A 21,204-nucleotide genomic window follows, 5' to 3' on the forward strand; every position below is an offset into this window, starting at 1 on the left:
AATCAAAGCTACCAATCTATTTCTTGGATGAAATTCAAGAAATGAACCTCGGTTTATCCGATTAAAATAATCAAATATCATGTACTTCCAATAGGAAAGGATGGATCAAGGCAGAACATTCAGTCACGTGGCATTTGGATCAGAAAATGTCCAGTTTCACAGGAAAATAATATGCTACATTGGGATAAAAACATTACAAATGAAATAAAATATTCACATTTTATTGTTTTATATTTTTGTTAAATTTACTAATAACCATATATATATTTATTTATATATATATTTATGGCTTTGAGCAAAGACAAAAGAAAAAAATAACTTATCCCTGATTGTGCAATTATTGTAAGAATCAGTTTGATGTATTGATTTTTTTTTTCAGCAGCAACATAATCCAACATTATTGTAAATACATTTCAACCTATACAGATGTAAGGTTCCATATTTCAGGGCTTATTTATATTCAGAGAAAAATAGGTCAATTCTCAAAATAGCAATGCATAGTCTTTATATTACAGAAATGAGTGGATTGTTTTGTATACATATATGTGTATATATATATGTATAAATACACACACACACACATTCTTATATACATAATTTCAGTTTTATACCCTGTAACATTTTAATTAACTTACAAATCTTAGATTTTGCCCATTCTATTAGAAAGTCATTAAAAGTTTTTTTTTTAATGGTATTACTGAAAGATTGTGTATGTTAAGTTTTTGTATAGTACATAAAATAAAATAAACATATGTATAAAAATAGTTCACTACCAACTCCATTATACTCCTATCAAATGTAAACCTTGAACAATTTTAAAGACCAGGATAAGATCATCATTGTTTGGATAAAATTTGTCATCAGTATTAATATATAGTCAGGGATTTGGTGTACTAAAAATAAATGGATTTGCTGTTTACCTAGAATACTTTAAATATTATATCCCTTACATGGGATTCATCACCATTCTATTTTAACTGTCGGCAGCATCATATTCATGGAATAAATGACCACATTTACTTAATTTGGGGTTGGGAAGTGGAATTCATTAAAATAATATGTACTTTTCACTAATAATCATGCCTAATTCACATCCCCTTTTACAATAACATTGGAGGGAAAAAATGTTAACAGGCAGCAGTTTGTTCTGGGTTTCAGCTGCAGGACAGAATCCAAAGTAGGGAAGAAGTGGCTTAAAAAAACAATGAACTACTGTATCATGAGATCCCACCTCAAAAGATACTCTATTGAAGACATTGCATATTAAAGTAGTGCTACATTGTGGATTAGAGAAAATCAGTACATTGCTAGAAAGGGTCTAGGATAATCTATGGTTTATATATTACCAATAGCTACATAACCATTCTCCTGCTTCAATAGCTGTTCCCATGAATGCCTTCAAATTGGCTTCAGTTGACTTGTATGTCTCTCTCAACCTTTGAGATTCCTTGGAAGTTACTAGTTCTGACTATGGGAAAGAGTAAATTTTGACTACAGGAGTGTCAAAAGGAAAAAAAACAACCAACCCAAATTACAATTTCAATCCAATGACTAAGGGAAAATGTCATATAGATATGTTCCATGATGACAACATGCCCTTAAGAGCACTGGCAACATAGTAGGCCATGAATGAATGACCCTAAATCAGTACATTAAGCATTTGAAAAATATTCCTTTAGGAGGTATCTGAAGTCATAAGATGACATGACAAAGCAATTGAAAGAAAAGATTTACAAAAAATCCATATTCAATTACGATCTCCCTTTCTTTTGTGTAGACATTAGAAGTCAAAAAGAAAGAAAGAAATATCATTTCTATTTTCAATGCTACCTGGTGTAATAGAGTATGTTATTGTCCAAATTATTACACTATACACTGGAATGTGTGCTTTCCTAACAAACAGGATGCTATAATATACTTCTTTAAAAAAAAGATTGCTACAATCAACTATAGAGTTACAGTGAGGACACAGTACACATATGAAAGACTAACTGAAGCATTGTTAAAACAATTCATTCAATCAATTGAAATAAAATACTTCTAATCTTTAACTCTAGATTCAAAATCAGCATAAAAGGAAATGAATTGTAAAAACCGTACATTCACATTTATCAATATTCCTTTTCTCCACTTCTTCTAATATTGCTAACTGAATCTTTTAGTTGCTTTGAGGGCACAGGGTATTTCTGGTTCATCTCTTGGTTATTTTTCTGTCTCCCGCTTTCCCCATCAATTATGTCCAAGCATGCATGGAATATTTCTTACAGTGTCCAGGACAAAGAAGAAAAATATAATAGCGTTGCTGAAATACACATAGCAGGATCAAACATACAAATCTGCATAAAAACACTGCATGTAAAAGTAGCATTTTAGAATGCAAGCCATTGCATTACAATTATATTGTATTTTATATCTTGTAAAAAATTTAAATGTTTACATTTTGGCATGAGTAGCTGAAACTAAATTTCTAAACAAATACTTTGCAATGATACAACACACAGGAGTTATTTTTTTTTTTGTTATTATTACTTGGGTCTAAAAAGTTATTTACAACAAGATGAGTGAGTCTTCACTATTTACTGTTCTTATTACTTTTTATAGACAGTAAAAATTTCATTGACCCTTCAATCTAAGCCTTAACATAAAAGCACCCAAAAAATAATCTGGATGTCTAAAATAGGAATTACAACTCAATTATAGTTGACTACGAAAGGTTAAAAATCACTGTTTTAGAGGCGCTATTCCAAGCTAGCATGTATTCTTAGAAAGCTGTTCTTATTTTCTGGCTTAGTTCCTGGAATTCATAATACTGTCATTTCTTTAAAAATATAGATTCAAATCAGGAAACTTTATATTTTTAACTAAGTTAAAAATAAATATTACAACTGTTTTTAGACTCTGAATTGTTTATAAGAAACAAAGACAAGAGACGCCATTTGGATTTCTCTCTCTCTTCTTCCCCTTCTGACTGTCTGTCTTTACATTGTACATTCAATTTTGTGGGTTAAGTTTGTCTACAATTTTCTTTTTCTTTTGTAGACCGCTGGGAACTATGCAAAATTAAGTTCTAACAAGTGTCCTCGAATAACTTCAGTCTGTTTCAATGCTTCTGCTTCATTCAGTCCACATGAATCATAGGTTTGAAGCAAACCGTGGTTTATCTCCCTCTAGTTCAGGATTTAAGACTGTGGAAGTATCTTTTTGTGGTCCAGCTGTAGATGGCATCGGTCCTCGTGTTGGTGGAATTGCTCCTGAAGACATCTGTCGGAAGAGGGACACTCTCTGGGGGACTGTGCCTTTACTGCCACCCTGGATTCCTGTGCTTTGAAGAGCAGACACTGGCTGTGGAATGGAAGCTAAAGATTCTCCCACTGTTGGATGTGGTCTTGTAATTATGGTAGAGACCTCATGGGGCAAAGAAGGCTGTGAGGCTGACAGGGGCCGTACTTCTCTTGTCAGGCTAGCATTGTGAAGAGTTTGTGTACTCTTATGGATGTCGCTCCTCTGTGACCCACCGGGCATTTGCTGTAGCTGCTGTGGTTGCTGCAGCTGCTGCAGTTGTTGCAGCTGCTGTGGTGGTTGCAGCTGCTGCTGTTGTAGCAGTGACAACTGTGAAGCAGTAGGAGTTGCATACTGAAAAGTTCGGCCAGCTAAAGGACTCTGTACTGAAGGACTACAGACCGCAGAAGGGTAGGAGCATGGTGAGAAAACTACACCCTGTTGAGGTGTTTGTGTGCTCGGTGTTGATGAATTCAAGCTTCCATGGGAGAGATTTGTCACAGCATAGACAGGTGTTGTCTGTGTCCTCATTTGCATTGATGAAGTGGTAGCTGAAGGGCTTGAATTCAAAGCAGGTGTCTGCGAATAATTTGCTGTCCCAACAGTCTGTACCATCTCTCGGTCATACTTCACGATCTGTTTCAAAATTTCACTCTCCTGATTGTTGAAAACGCCAGTATTGAGGTCTTTTTGGAATTTCTGGAGTAGAATTGAATTCTTCTTTCCTTTAGGGAAAGAGTGAGATTGACATAACACACCATGCAAGTTAGCAATTTAGCATAGGAATACATTTCTGCTTCTCTATCTCTAAAATGCATCTTTGCATCATGGTAATGATCATTTGTAATGGTTATAAGAACAAAAGAGAAGCAATAATTCAGTTCTAGCTCTATTCTCCATATAAAGTTAATAGCTTTCATTTTCAAGAACACATAATGAAAAGTCCTCCTGGCTTGAAAAAGGTTCACCCAGGATCCTGTTTCCCACACTGGCCACCAATGTAACTCAACAAAGCATAGCATCTAGCCATGTATGCTGTTCTACTTATGGATCCAACAGTGTTCAGTGACAAAAGAGTTTTTATTTAGCTATCAAGACTAGAAGCAAAATTTGTCCATCCCTTTGTCTTCTCTTTAGCTTCAATTAATTCAACTTGTTTGTTTTTTAAAATTTACTTAAATGTATTAGCCACCCAACTCCATGGATATTTTAAGGGGAAGAAGTCATAGCTGTGGGGAAAACATCACATCCATAAGAATATTTTAATTGTATCATGGAATGACCTTGCTCTAAGTCAGGGGTGTCCAAACTTGGGAACTTTAAGTTTGGACACCCCTGCTCTAAGTCATAAGAGCTACATACACATTTTTTTGTATGTGGACGATGTTGCTTTGTGTGCAATATGCAGAAAAATACTGCAAATACCCTCAGGGATAATTTGATTGCACTCAATGAACTTTAAGTAGACTCTTGCATAATTGACTAATAAAGACCAATGTGAAGAAATACTTGGAAATTTTGCATTTGTATTTTATTTATTTAGAAAATTTATATTGCTGCCTATTCACATATTGTGTGTGCATGCTTGCTTGTTTGTTAGTTAGTATCCAATATACTCTACAAGCCAATAATGGCATGTTACCAAAAGGCATATAAATGGAATAACTAGATTTTATAGGCTTTTTTTGTCAAGCTATCCTAATTTCTCAAATGCTGAACAGGTTAAGTAGGTTATGAATGTATGTGCCCATTCAACATGTTTCTTGAAAGCAGCTATTCAACACTGGTAATGAATGACCAACAGATTTAGAGGAGTAATCTGTCTAAATGTATGTGAATAATATGAAAATAGAACATATTATGTAACACCTAACTATAATTTTGCTAGTATTAAGTGTTAGAGGACTGTGTTATATATTTAATCCACTGCCCAAAAATAAATGTCCCACTTCAGTAATAACTGAATGGTTTCTTGAAACTAATATTTTCTGCAAAGCCGCAAGCATAACAATTGAATCTAATTTCATATACTTATATGAATTAGTGGCAATCCCTAACCTTGAAATAATTAAATAAGGACTACTGCTCTGTAATAGCACAGAGCTGGAAATATTTAGAAAGGATACATTTATGTAAACTTGGTCAACTGGTTTGATAAGGGATGATGAAATGAAGACTTGAAACTATGTACTAGTTCCTGCCTGTTTTGTTGGGATTCCATTTTGTATGGACATAGGAAAGTTTAACTTTATTAGGGATTGGAACAGGAATTTGTATATATGCTTCCTCATAAGGTAGATAAATATACATATTTCCTTATCTGAATTGGCCCTGAGTAATACTTGGATAAAAGACCATTAAGAATTCTAGAACCATAACTTAGACTGAGAAATCAGAAAAAGTGTCAAGACAACAATGGGAAATCTCTTCTCCTCTAGGATCAAGAAAATGGTATGAATGTCCTCATATAATCACCAGGAGTTGAGTTTCATTAATGGGCATCCTTACCTTTCTCTCCCCCATCCATACCTTAATCTACATAGACATGATGTCCAAAAGAACGCAACGACATTATGATGATGATGGTAGTGATGGTTATAATAATAATATTAATAATAATCATCTCAGATATAGTTATTTATACCCAATCATTCAAACAAATCAAAATGGAAAATTAAGGCCTATTAAGTTACTTGAACTTAAAGAGAAAAAAGAGCTTCATGAAAAATTGAATACTTACCTATCCTGTCTAATCTGTCAATGGCCACTGTTTCAAACGCTCGCCTCATCATTGGATATTCTTCCAAAACTTCATTGAAGTTGTCCACAGAGAGAGAATATAGGCGGCAATATGTGTCTGCTCTCACGCTAGCAGTGCGACGGCCCTTAGTCAAAAGGCAGATCTCTGCAAGAGGTAAAAAGGACATACAGGAAGGAAGGCAGAGGAAATATGTCAGAACAAATTCAAATCCAGTTTAAAAAAAATATTTTCCAGTGTACTCAGTGTCAGTCCAGGATTCCTGGGAGTGTTGGGATTAAAACTTGGACGATAGAAGGAAATGAGCAAACCTCTTCAACATTTTTTAAAGTTCCAGATAATGCATTCCAGAGCAAGAACTCAGGGATATTCTTGTGCCATAAGAATAAAAGAATTGTTCAATCTTTGAGAGAGAGAAAAATTCAGGCACTTTTAAAGAAATGTGCTTAGCTAATACCCAACAGTTTTTTCATCAAACCTTAATTTGAGATGTGATGTAAGAAAGGAAAATGATAAAGCATGTTTCTAGTAAGTGGAAAGATTGCAGAGATGTTCTGGAAACTGGATTACCAAAATTCAGAAATTGCATCACTCTCTTACTATAAAGTTTAGAGTCTCTCAAGGTTTTTTTTTTAAATTCTTACAGCAGAATATAGCTCTGTGATCCCTTTAAGAGAGTCAGCCTTTATAGAAGCCTATTTTAGGACCTTCAATAACCAGACATACAAACCAATAATAAGGGGATGAACATTGGCATGATTTTACTGTATAACTTCTTTCCCCCCCCTTGAAACTCAACTAAAAGATAAAAAGATATAGCTACATTCTGTTTATAATTATGCATCAATAGCATTCATATCTAGAGATTTCCATAATTACTTGGTCTTTCTGAAAAATTACTCCCTTTATGATGTTTTTAAAGGAAGGCTAATTATCGTTGTAATGAGAGCCACCAATCTAAAGTCACTCCAGAAATACTAAAACACTGTAAGCCAAGCTTCACAAAATAGACTTAGGAGATAAAGTTAAATAGAACAGGCTTGATTGGTGCCTCTCTTAAAATAGATGGAAATTATGAGATGTAGCATTTGGAAAGCAAATAATCATGTGCAGTCATTAAACTATTCATGTGTGAGAAGATTCAATAAGAAGGCTTACATATCTGCAGTCTTCTATAGTAATACACAAATGAAAATTTTCTGAAGTGAGAATCCAGGAAACATACAGGCTTTGTCCAAGTAAATTATTCAACACCCAGAAAAATTCAAATGCTAGAACACTTCACAGAATTGTATGATTTGATATGAACAATTTCTCACCATGCAAAATACTTACCTCCTCAACGGCTAACAGTACAAATTCCACTGCCCGAGAAGCAGCTTCAGTTAATCTAAAAGCTCTTCAGATACGAATGCTCAATACAAAATCTAGCAAAATTTTGGATACATCTTCTTTCAGTTAAAATAAGTTTTAAAAAAGTGCCCCAGGACCATCATCAGCATACAATCTGGTATGCAAAATTTTAACAGAATAGGGCATTTTGGACTTGGGGCCAGAGATCATGACTTAATTTGGAATATATTGGTCACTGTAATCCAGTACTATCTCCTCTGTCTGTTAAAATTTTTTTGAGTTAGTGAGCTTGATTTCAGATTATTCATCTGAAATAAATTTTTCAATAAAAATGGTTGATATGCAACTTTATTTTCTTTAACTTTCAATTAATACAACTGGATAGTGAACTGCAATTATTTTCCAAGCTCATGAAGAGAGAAAAGGATACCATATTTTACTTCACAGCTGTTTCCTAAAGATCAAGATGTTTGTGTGCTTTCCTGATGTAGGTAATTTAAGTGAAATGATGAAACCATCTCATATCAGATGAAAAATTAGATTCATTTATTTAAAATCATCTGTATTCGGTTTAAGCAGATTTCAAAATCCATGCTGCCACAAAATACATTCATACAGCTGAGGCCAGAAATAGACACTGTGGTTCCCAGAAATATCCCTTTAGTGTCCACCAGACTCAATGTTTTTTCGGAGTTCTTAAAATTTATAAACAGGAACCGAGCATGTTGCAAAGTTAAGAATTAGGTTTGGGTGTTCAATTTACAGGAATGAATATCATAGGCTTGCAAAAATCCCATCTGAATGGTAAAGAATCTTTTTGGATAGGTAGAGTTTTTTTGGTAAATAAGTATCTTTTGACTGGCCCTGCTCACGATGGCAATTATTTTTTGCAACTAACCAAAACTCACCTAGCAACCATTTTGTAAAATGCCCCCAACTTGCTCTCAGAATTCCAATGTATTCCTAGGAGGCAGTCTAGTCTGCAAATGAGTCAATGAAAAACTGTACAAAAGAGATGGTTTGCACCCATCCAAGAAAGGGACTGAGTTACTTGGCATTAAATTCACAGATTTTCTAGATAAACATTTAAACTGAACAGCGGGGACAGAGAATTAATTGATACAGAACATTTCTGTCCCCAGCAATCTAAAATTCATAGGGTTATCAGTGCATGTAACACAGACGTTTTATGGGTAAGATTATCACTCCCGCTCTCAAGCAAAACCAAGCATTTAATAGTGAGTGCCATACCATGTGCATGAATCATACAAGTGGCAAGAAAATAGGGGCAGTCAGGCATAACACAGGTTATGTAGACAGTAAACACAGGGTCAATCAAAATGGACTCAAATGTCTATACACCAATGCACAGAATATGAGGAATAAACAGGGCGAATTAGAAATTCAAGTAAAATTGGGCAGATACGATATTGTTGCCATTACCGAAACTTGGTGGAGTGAAACTGACAAATGGAACATACAGCTAGAAGGATTTAAATTATTTAAAAGAAATAGACCAAATAAAAGAGGAGGTGGAGTTGCACTATATATAAGAAATAATTACCTCTCTACAGAAATAGAGCACAACAATGATGAGAATTATCTTGAATGCATTTGGGTCAAGATTAAAGGTTGGGGGGGAAATGACATTGCCCTAGGTCTATACTACAGACCACCCAACCAAGCAGAGGAAGTAGATGAACTTTTTGCTAGTCAGCTAACTAAGATATGTAGGAAGCACACCACAATAGTAGTGGGGGATTTTAACTACCCTGACATCAACTGGGAAACAAACTCTGCACCAAGTGGAAGATCCAACAGGTTCCTAACAAACCTAGCAGACAACTTTGTTTCCCAAAAAGTAGAGAAGGGAACAAGGGGATCAGCCATATTAGACTTAATTCTCACTAACAGAGAGGAAATGATAGAAGGTGTTGAAGCCACAGGAACTCTGGGGGCAAGTGACCATGCAATATTGGAATTCAACATTATGCAAACACAAGTAGTAGGACAAAGTGAAACTAGAGTCTTGGACTTTAAGAGTGCTAATTTCAATAAACTTAGAGAGAGCTTGGGAAAAATTCCATGGATGAGAATCCTCAAGGGTAAAACAACTCAAGAAGCTTGGAAAATTTTGAAAAATGAGATTACAAAAGCCCAGTCTAGCACAATACCAATGAAGAAGAAAAATAACAGCTCCCAAAAGAAACCAGCATGGCTGCATAAAGAACTCTCTGACAAATTGAAAGACAAAAAATATAAGTACAAAAAGTGGAAAGGGGGGGGACATAACTAAGGCAGAATATCAGCAAATAGCCCGAGCATGTAAAGATGAAGTGAGGAAAGCTAAGGCTCACAATGAAGAAAAGCTTGCCACAAAAGTAAAAAATAACAAAAAAAAAACTTCTTCCAACATGTTAAAAACAAGAAAAGAGTTAAGGAAACAATTAGTCCATTGCTGGGAGAAAGTGGCAAGAATGTGACAAGCAACAGGGAGAAAGCAGAACTATTTAACTCATGTTTTGCATCTGTCTTTACACAAAGGGATAAAACAGTCCAACCTATCAAAAACAGCACCACAAAAATCAGATTAGGAACACAAGTTGAAATAGGGAAGAAAATGGTAAGTGAGCACCTGTCGACCCTAGACGAATGCAAATCACCAGGACCGGATGGATTACACCCCAGGGTTCTGAAGGAACTGGCAGACGAGATCTCAGAATCACTGAACTATATCTTTCAGAGATCCTGGAGCACTGGGGAACTACCAGAGGACTGGAAAAGACCTGATGTGGTTCCCATCTTCAAAAAAGGGGAAAAAAACAGATCCAGGAAACTACAGACCTATCAGCCTGACCTCAATACCAGGAAAGATTCTGGAAAATATAATCAAGCAATGAATTAGCGTACACCTAGAAGCAAACAAAGCAATAGCCAAAAGCCAACATGGGTTTGTCAAAAACAGATCATGCCAGACTAATCTTATTGCATTCTTTGACAAAGTGACAAAATAAGTGGACCAGAGGAATGCCATCGATATAGTTTACTTCAGTAAGGCATTTGATAAGGTAGGTCATAACCTACTACTAGATAAAGTAGAAGAATGTGAGTTGGACAACATCACCACCAGATGGATTTGTAACTGGCTAACCAACCGCACTCAACGTGTAGTCCTCAATGGAACTGCATCTACATGAAGGGAGGTATGCAGTGGAGTACCCCAAGTCTCTGTTTTAGGCCCAGTACTCTTCAACATCTTCATCAATGATTTGGACGAGGGAATAAATGGGGAACTCATCAAATTTGCAGATGACACCAAGCTGGCAGGAATAGCCAACACTCCAGAAGATAGGCTAAAGATACAGAAGGATCTTGACAAACTTGAACATTGGGCACTATCTAATAAAATGAAATTCAATGATGAAAAGAGTAAGGTTCTACATTTAGGCAACAAAAGCGAAATGCACAGGTACAGTATAGGTGGTACCTTGCTCAACAGTAGTAACTGTGAAAGGGATCTTGGAGTCCTAGTGGACATCCATTTAAATATGAGCCAGCAGTGTGCAGCAGCTGCCAAAAAAGCCAACACAGTTCTAGCCTGTATCAACAGAGGGATAGAATCAAGATCACGTGAAGTGTTAATACCACTTTATAATGCCTTGGTAAGGCCACACTTGGAATACTGCATTCAGTTCTGGTCGCCACGATGTAGAAAAGATGTGGGGACTCTAGAAAGAATGCAGAGAAGAGCAACAAAGAGGATTAGGGGACTGGAGACTAAAACATATGAAGAACGGTTACAGGAACTGGGTATGTCTAATTTAATAGAAAGAAGGAGTAGGGGAGACCTTATAGCAGTGTTCCAATATCTCAGGGGTTGCCACAAAGAAGAGGGAGTCAAACTATTCTCCAAGGCACCTGAGCAATGGGTGGAGGCACAAGGCACAAGAAGCAATGGGTGGAAGCTAGTCAAGGAGAGAAGCAACTTAGAACTGAGGAGAAACTTCCTGACAGAACAATTAATCAGTGGAACAGCTTGCCTCCAGAAGTTGTGAATGCCCCAACACTGGAAGTGTTTAAGAAGATGTTGGATAGCCATTTGTCTGAAATGGTATAGGGTTTCCTGCCTAGGCAGTGGGTTGAACTAGAAGACATCAAAGGTCCCTTCCAACTCTACTATTGTATTGTATTGTATAAAGCATCTAGATCAGGGGTGTCCAAACTTGGGAACTTTAAGACTTGTGGACTTCAACTCCCAGAATTCCCCAGCCAGCATGGCTGGCTGGGGAATTCTGGGAGTTGAAGTCCACAAGTCTTAAAGTTCCCAAGTTTGGACATCCCTGATCTAGTGCTTTTTCAACTGAGATAATGCTAAGGAAATCAAAGGAGAAAGGAGCTAAAAGAATAATTAGAGGGTAAGGCAGTGGTGGTATTCAGCAGGTTCTGACCAGCTCTGGAGAACCGGTAATGGAAATTTTGATTGGTTTGGAGAACCAGTAAATACCACTTCTGACTGGCCCCGCCCCCATCTATTTTCTGCCTCCCGAGTCCCAGCTGATCCGGAGGGAAGGGCGGATTTTGCAGTAACCTTCCCCTGGAGGGAAAGGAGATTTTACAGTATCCTTCCCCTGCCATGCCCACCAAGCTATGCCACGCTCACAAAGCCAGGCCCACAGAACTGGTAGTAAAAAATTTTGAATCCCACCACTGGTGTAAGGATAATGTAAGGAGCCATTACACTAAAAATTGCTTTACATTCTAAGGTGCCTATATCATTTTTAGATGAGATTGGAAATATCAGGGTCAGATTCTAAACAAATCCTAAATTTGTTATAATTTAATTGACTGTATCTTTAAGTTGAATACATCTTTGATATGATTATTCCCCATGAACTTAATAATTTCCCCTTTTGACGGATAAAAATCACAAGTTGTAGCATTTTTGCTGCTTATTGTGCTTCCGCAATATAAGGTAATAAAATGATAAGTTGTCCTTGGCACCAGAAGTCTTACCTGCTAAATAATTGCACATCATATCAACCCCAAAACTGTTTTGAGATTGGTTCCACTCTATGTAAGCATACTTAATTGAATTTGCTCCACAAAGTGGAGTAAAATTTCACATACTAATCTGATCCAGGTATGAGAATTCTTCCTTCATTCCCAATTCCTGTTGCTTTTCTAAGATGAAATTTAAAAAAATGTTCACTCTTGGAGCAACATAATGCCTAGCTGGCAATGCAACACTGATCCAATTGTTGCCAGATAATTGTCCACATAAAACTACACCTCACGATGTAATTAGTTATCATGCAATGTCACATCAATGTTTTGTTAAAAATGGAAAATAAATGCTCGGTGAAGAAACATGAAGTCAATTCAAGGCAATGATCTGCCAAACCTTCTGAGCCTTGGCACATTTGTATTTCCCTGATCTACTGATAACTGGCAGCAAGCCTCCAAAGTTATAAAATTTCATTTCTCCACTTTGAATGGGAAATGGAAGTTGAAATAATTTTAGGAACAAGTAGCAACATTCTAAGTGTACCCCTTTTGCCTCCAATTAAATGTTTAACTTTTCATTGCTTTAAAAGCCTAATCTCATATATTTTTAAAGTAAGATAGCTAGCTGGACTTGATTTCTCTTTAATTATGTTTCTAAAATAAATGGCAGGTAATCAGTACAAATTCTAAAGGAGTATTCTAAATTACAAACTAATAAGCCTTTAAAAATATTGAATAACTGCTTGACCATTGGATACATATCACATGTTTTTATTACAGTTCTGGACAAAAAATGTCTACTCTCCATCATTCCATTTTTGTAGAAAGTTAATGAAGCTAGATTGTAGCTTCTACAGGAAGCATCATACTTGGATACTTTTTCAGTCAGATTTCAGGTTCCATTTTTGAATGGAGATTACATTGATTGCAACTGATGACTTCTAGGAGACCTGGGATTGGAGTACTGTGAGTATCCTTGTTCCCCTTGATTTCTTGAAGTCTTTCTATACCAACAATCATGCTATTCTTTATTGCCTGATTGTAGAGATTGGGAATGGAGAATAGAGTATTCTGGTGGTTCTGTGGCTGGTTCCAGGCAGTTTTGACAGAAGGGAAGAGAATAAAACCAAATCCCCTGGTTAGTGAGTTGTCAAAGTGTTTAATCACTTTCCTTCTATCAACTTAAGAGTAGAAACTACTCAATCATCTAAACTTCCATGTGTAACATTTGTTATTTTAAAATATTAGAAAAAATCCTTGTGAAAAGTTAATAACATACTGTCACTTTACTGCTTTTTATTTTATTTACTTTTTTGATTAAGCACCTTATCAAATGAATTGTGGTTGTGATTAATATTTTTGATCATTACTTCTAATGACTTGTTGCCTAGGGTAACACATGAAATCAGACTGATTTCACATGCTATTATGCTTGTTTACTTACATTTTAATAGCCCAAAGTACTGCAGATTGAATCAGGTCTAACTGAGAAGTTTAGAGTAAATTGATTTGGAAGTTTGGACTGAGTCAAACGAATCTTCTGAACTGATTAAAATGTTGGAAACAAACTGGATCCATTTCTCAAATCAATCTGACTGCTCAAATTATGCATGATACATACATGCCCCCTTCAGCTATTCTCTTCTTGGTCGGAAAAAATACACAGATGTCTCTGTGTATGTGTGAGAGATAATGAACAGACAGAAAAACAGCTCTATTTCCTCTTTAAACCCCCATCCTTCAAGGATGTTTTCTGCTGTAAAAAATTGGCCAGGTGACTGCATGTCCTATACCTGTAAATGAAACAGCAGGACATGTCATAGAAGAATTGCAGGCTGTATTGGAAGCAGACTGTATTCTGTGTTTGTGAAAATAGAACCGATTGCTTGTTTGCCTATAAAAATATCTATATTATAGAGTCCCAAATTAACGTGCTTAAAATTACAGATCTTTTAGTTAATAAACACAAGAGGATACCCTCAAATGCAAATATCAGGAATTCAAACTAGCAGGAATTAACTAGCTCTGATAAAGTATAAACATGAGAGGAATCAATATGCGCTTCCATGGTGTTATTATCACCATTTTCCTTGTACAAGTCCCCATTACTGTAATCTACTCTATTCCTGAAGGTCCTATAACTTCTCAGAGATATTGAACATCTACGGGAGAAATGGAATTGCAGTTTCTTGTTTCACTAAGTGAAGCAATTGTTAGTGAAATGACTCACTTGAATTCTGTTTGACAAGCAAAAATATTGCATCATCCACTTTGAAAGATTCAGTGAGTTGCTGTTAAATTACTTTATAGTTGGAGGAGAAGTATGCTCAGTCTTGTATCATATCCAGGGTTAAATTAGGCAGTTGGATATAAGGAAATATGGCTGTGGAAGTACAGATTCCTCTGCAGTGCATAACATAATGTTGAAAACCATGAAGAAATATGTAGCCATTACGGGCTGAATTCAACAGAGGTAACCATGCCATTTTATATGGATATTCTCAGTCATCCAGTCATGGTTGTCCCAAAGTTTCTTTTTAAGAGGCAACTGGACTTTCTGGTTTTTCTTTGAAGACGTTTCGCTTCTCATTCACGAAGCTTCTTCAGCTCTGGCTGGATGGTGGGGAATGGAAGGATTTATACTCCTTGCAGACAGCCGGTCATTTGCATTCTCTAAGCAAGTCATTAAGGCCACCTGATAGATACAGATAAAACTCCAGGTGGCCTTAATGAATGCAAATGACCAGCTGTCTCCAAGGAGTATAAATCCTTCCATTCCCCACCATCCAGCCAGACCTGAAGAAGCTTCTTGGATAAGAAACAAAACGTCTTCAAAGAAAAAAACAGAAAGTCCAATTGCCTCTTGAAGAAGCATCTTTGGGACAACCATGTCAGCTAAAAAAATATTGTATACACATGTAGGTCTGCATCCATATGCTTTTTAATGGCATTAGTTATATGTTCAGCTATGAGTTTTCAACTGATGGGAAATCAAAGAATATACATGCTTAGATTACTGGCTCTAGGAAAGCAACTGAATAGGAGTCAAGACAACATGGGACATGAATGGGGGCTGGGTGACAGATTATGATATATTCCTGGTCATCAAAACAGTATATCAAAGACTCCCAGAAAAACTGCTTAGGATATTTTTTTAATTACTGTATGCTGCTATCACTGGGCTCTGTAGTAAAAGAAAAAGAAATAATGCCAAATAGACATCTCATAGCATCTTCATAGCCTTTGTAAAGCAATTCATATTCAATAAACCTACATTCAGTCTCTGCATCTTTACCAACCCAAAACTTCCATTGTACTCACCTCCAAAGTAGGAGCCATCAGTCAACTTCATCTCTTTACTGGATTTAGTGATAACACCAGCGACCCCATGTTGAATGAAATACATCTTCTTCCCCACAGCCCCTTCTCGGATAATGTAATCTCCAGGTTGAAACACTTCAAAGCGCAACTTGCTTAGCATGGCTGTTACAAAATTCGGGTCAGCATTGGCGAACAGAGGCATGGTGGCAACAAGTTTACGACAGTTAAAGTTGACAATCTCCTAAAATGGAAAAAAAAATATTTGGTCTGACAAAGGCTTCTTGGTAGAATCTAGGGAAGGTAGAAATGAAATATCACCCTACTCATGGATGTGGATGACCTTGGGGAAAATGGGGAAGACAATTGCCTTAGAAACTCTTAGCATTTTTATTTGGTAACAAGCAATATGTATTTAAGTTATAGATCAATGTTATTTATTTAATGGGAATATTTATTGAAATACTAATTCTAAATAGAAGTAAAAGAAATAGTACTTAAATATACTTGTCACGTGCCAAATTTTTACCTCAGTAACAGCTCCAAGATCATGATCACTCTCAGAAGACCTGTACTCAGATATGGGTTGCTAATTTTTTTTATTACCAATTTGGATGCACTCCGCACACACGCAATGCTTCTGCGCATGCACAGAAGTGTCTGGGCAAGTGGGCGGAGCCTCCCACCACTGCTACCACCAGTTTGGCCGATCTGGCCCGAACCAGCAGCAACCCATCTCTGCCTGTACTTACCACTGTTCTTAAAGCATTCTCTCCCCCCCCCCAAGCTATATATTCTGGTGGGAGGGGGACACATATAACATCAAGAGGCTTCAAAAAATATTCAGGTGAAGCATAAATGAATCTGGCTAATTTACATGCCAACAATTTTACGTGGATTTCATGGAGAATCACTTTTCTTCTTTAATTATTTGAATTTTTCTTTTAAAAAAGATGATTAAAAAATGATCTCCATGAGAAATAGACTCCAGAGTCATAGCCAAAAATGGTCTGAATTTTAAAGAAAAGTCTCAATCACTCCTGCAATGAATATATTTCACTCTTCTCGATTTGAAAGCCCTTAAGCAATTGAGAGCAACATACTGGGAATTTATCCCTTCAAGTGTGTGGCTCAGATAATAATATGAAGAAGAACTGAGCAAACATTGGACCTGGTAGGGAGGTTTATGGAGAACCTTAGGAAGTTGCTGTCCAAAGCACTGATACTATCTGAAGATTGTGTGCACTTAGCAGTTCTTGGTCAAACAGACAGATGTTCTATCCAAATCAAAGCACTGATACTACCTGAAGATTGTGTGGACTTTGCAGTTCATGGTCAAACAGACAGGTGTTCTATCCAAATAGACTCTTAAAAAACAACAATAGCCCAGTGGTTAGCAGACAATGTGCCTACTTAGAGGCATTAGACTAACTTCTCCAGCTTGTGCTGTGGATATCATGAATTTCAATTCTCAGAATTCCAAGCCAGCAGGGTGTTTAAGTTCTGAGAATTGAAAGTAAGAAAGCTGAAATATACACTTGTTAAAACAACCTGTTAAAATTGCACAACAGTAAGGGATTTGAGGGAAAAACTTCAATTCAATGGCTCCCAAACTTGTTTAGAAAAACTACATTTCAAAATTCCACCCCATTGATATGCTGTTGTATTGTAAGGGCCCACATAAAATGTTTGTCTTTTGTAGAAACCTCTTTTTTTTTTGCAAAGGTTTGAGAGCACAGTGGTTATATCCCAAATACCAATTATGTTCTCTGAAAATGAAGTGTCTCAATGTTCTATATTCTACAAGGAGACATGATCTGTATCTATTTTCAGCCAACCTCTTCTCACACTACTGTCTAAAAATAGATCAGTGCTGAACTTTAAATAATAGCTCGGAAAGGGTATTAACCTCTTTCTCAGAAGTTAGCTTTTACCGTAGTGCACAGTTCTCAGGGTTGCAATCTGCACTCTAGGTCTGCCTGCTGAATTCCGCTTTTAAATATTAACAGAATTATAATTTGCGTTGGATTGATCTAATTTGCATATGCAGTCTGGAGCAGGAAGTAAATGTCAACACAATGCACAGGTATCGTTTGCAATGCAAAATATTATGCTACATGTTAAACCTACCCAGGAAAATATTTTGCAGAGAATGTTAACACCTGTTTCCTGTTTCTCTCCAGGGCAGGATACTGAATTATGGGCTTATTTTGCATCAAGGCAAATTCTTTTTTTAACATTAAGAAAAAAATAACAAATACAAGTAGTGCAGATGCTTTGAGAGAAGACTAAATGAATAAGTTAGGCAAGTGATAGTCCTCTTCACTGAATATGAATGAAGTGCCGAGGTGGCACAGTGGTTAGAGTGCAGTACTACAGGCTATGTGAGCTGACTGCTAGCTGCAGTTTGGCAGTTCAAATCTCACTGACTCAAGACTGACTCATTCTTCCATCCTTCCAAGGTGGGTACAATGAGGACCCAGATTGTTGGGGGCAAGATGCTTACTCTGTAAACTGCTTAGAGCACTAAAAAGCACTATGAAGCGGTATATAAGTCTAAGTGCTATTGCTATATGTTGAGGTTCTGGTAAAATACCAGTTGCAGGGGAGGGCTACCCATCTCAGAGAGTAAAGACACATTCCAGCTTAGAGTCCATGTGTGGAAGGAAATGTCAGAGATCTAATTCTTAGGTCTCCATTTCCCAAAAGAAGACAGTTAGTCTGGGGGGATTCTTGTAAGATAGGCAATCAACAATAAAATATCTGTTTGGGCCTGTTCATGTGAGGCTCAGATTGCTTGTGCCTGACAAAGTATACCTTTGTTAGAGTGCTAAATCTAATTGATAGATGGACTCAAGTTCCCAAATCTTCGTTTCAGTGCTGTTTTTTTAAAGGCCCTGCTAGATCAAATGTAACCTTTTGCCTGTCCATGCCTTCATATCAGCATTACTCCATGCAGTTTTCCTGTCAAGAGCTTCAGAAGTGGTTTGATCTCACCCTCTTTACTAGGTTGGGGAGAGAATGAGTAGCCCTGGGTGTCTAAGGTGGGACTCGAATTCAGAGTCTTCTGGTTTCTAGCCTGGTACTTTAACCACTACACCAAACTGCCTCTTTCAGATGTAATTAGTCCAGTCCCATTTCTTAAACTAATTAGTCTGGATGTTACATGAAGACTAATTCCTTAGTCGACTGTTAAGAAAAAAAAATCAAAGGACCATAAGGAAGATGCAAAAGACATGCAAAGGACCCTAAGGAGGATTCATAGGTCAACAGCTTTGCCCAAAGAAACCTAAACTGAGGTAAACTACCTTTGAACATTGTTATTTGAAAACATGAATAATGTTTCCAACATTTCTAGTTAAAAATAGATAGCACAAAATGTTGTAACAAATATTCGGACAGGCTAATTGTAAATTTCATATTAAAATAATCCTGGGAGTCTTTCTACCTTATTTTCCTGGACAAAGCTTAAGCTTTTTTCTTTTAAAGGAGATAAAGCATAGCCTTTGTGTAAGTTTCAAGGGTGGGGATTGGCATTCCTTGAACAAGGAGAATTGCAGAATTGAGGCCATTCGTGTCTTCAAATCCAACATTCTGTTCAGTGCAAGAATCCAAATTGAAGTATTACTGAAAGATGGCTATCTAGCTTCCATTGGAACACTTACAATGAAGGGAAGACCACGACTTATCTGAGCATTTGATTCCACTGTCAACTTCTCTTATTATTAGGAAGTTTCTTCTAGCATTCAATTGGAATCTTATCTTCCTCTAGCTGAAATCTATTATTCCAAGACCTGCCCTCCAGGCTGAAATATCGGGTCTTGATATATATCTTTTACATGAGATCTTTCAGGCATTTGAAAAGCATCAGTTATCTTTTTAAAAAAAACCTAAACTTAACCAGTTGCTTCAAATTCTTTGGTTCATTTTTTAATCTCATCTTTATTATTTTTATAAAGAACTCAAGGCAGTGACCATACCTAATAATCCTTCCTCCTCCTATTTCCCTACAACAACAATCCTATGTGGTGAGTTGGGCTGAAGGTGTGTGACTGGCCCAAGGTCATCCATGCTTAAGGTGGTATTAGAACTTACAGTCTCCTGATTTCTAGCCTGGTGCCTAACCAACTGGCTCTCTTAATTAAACTGTGCTTAATTACTACTTCAATCCTTTCTTGTCCTTCGATTGTTGATTTAATTTTACAAAAGTCTTTGGTGTTATTGCATTTTTTTTCTTTTAAAGTTGTTTTAATGAATACCATCTACCACCCATCTACCACCTGATTAAGAAGCAGCTGTGCTCATGTTGTAATTTTTACCTGTTTTTATATCAGACAAATACTAGATTACATGTTTTATTCAGTTATCATTTCACACTTCACTGCAGCATGAAGCAAAACTGAGTAAAGTTTTGCGCTTAGATATTTTCAGAGATTTCACAAAGGAAAACAGCATTTATTTTTATTCTTTCTTAAATCTTGAACAATATCTAAGACATCTTCTTGTTTTTTTCAAAATCAACAACATTGTCCCTTTGCCCCTTTTAAATGTAATAATAGCCAATCTAACACCAAGACAGCTGAAAACAAGTGATTAACTGGACAATCGTCACAGGGTGCCTGAAACTCAAGCTGTGGAGGCCTTGCCCTTTCTAAAGCAGGTCCTTTTCAAAGAACTCTTTTGCAATAGCTCCGGAACTCAGATCAATATATTTCTGCTCCACACATGATTCTTTAAACATAGGAGAGGGAGGGGAGGGCATACAATGGTGAATAATGAAAAGGTCAATGTTTCTTACAAGACAATTTTTGCTAATGTGCAATTTAAGATTTGCATTGCGATGGCTCAGTGGTTGCTGAGCTTGTCAGCTGGAAATTTGACAGCCCGGGTTCAACACCTGAGTACTGTGCAATGGGGTAAGTTTCTACTACTTGCTCCTCTCTGCCCACCTAGCAGTTCAAAAGCACGCAAATGCGAGTAGGTAAATAGGTACCTTTTGAGTGGGAAGGTAACAGTGTTCCATGTGCCTCAGTGTATAGTCATGCTGTCCACATGACCATAGAGATGTCTTCCGACAATGCTGGCCCCCTCAGCTAAGAAACAGGTGAGCACCTACAGTCAGACATGACTGGACAAGGGAAATCTTTACCTTTCTTGGTCATGTTAGAAAGGAATGCTGGATTTCCCTTTTTAATTTGTCTGGAAGACCTCAGTAAAATGGGCTCAGAAATGGTACATCTGTGATTAAAACTACACTATACCACACACCAGCACAGGCTCTACTTTTGTTTGTATTCCCTTATCTGCATTTTAAGTCCTAACTGAATGAGTGGTGCAATTCAGCCGGTCCTATCCGGTTTGGGCGAACCGGTAGCAGTGGCGGTGGGAGACTCTGCAAACCTACCCGGAGGTCATCATGTCCCATTTTTGATGCTCTGTGCATTTCAAACTGGTAGCATCAATTGGTAAGTTGATTTCATCCCTGAACTGAA

General features: G+C 36.9%; 1 protein-coding gene across 1 annotated transcript in view; it reads right to left on the reverse strand.

Moving 5' to 3' along the window:
- Window positions 1-244: 244 nt before the first annotated feature.
- Window positions 245-21,204, reverse strand: part of HCN1 (hyperpolarization activated cyclic nucleotide gated potassium channel 1) — a 187,967-nt gene continuing 167,007 nt past the window's right edge. The window contains exons 6-8 of the mRNA XM_081944075.1: window positions 15,716-15,956; window positions 6,020-6,184; window positions 245-4,004 (exon numbers count right to left, since the gene is read on the reverse strand). Of these exons, the coding sequence (XP_081800201.1) occupies window positions 3,133-4,004; window positions 6,020-6,184; window positions 15,716-15,956 (1,278 nt within the window). The 3' untranslated portion in view covers window positions 245-3,132. The remainder of the gene's footprint in view (window positions 4,005-6,019; window positions 6,185-15,715; window positions 15,957-21,204) is intronic.

Source organism: Natrix helvetica (assembly GCF_964273705.1).
Source record: "Natrix helvetica genome assembly, chromosome: 2".
Classification (NCBI taxonomy): Eukaryota; Metazoa; Chordata; class Lepidosauria; order Squamata; family Natricidae; genus Natrix; species Natrix helvetica.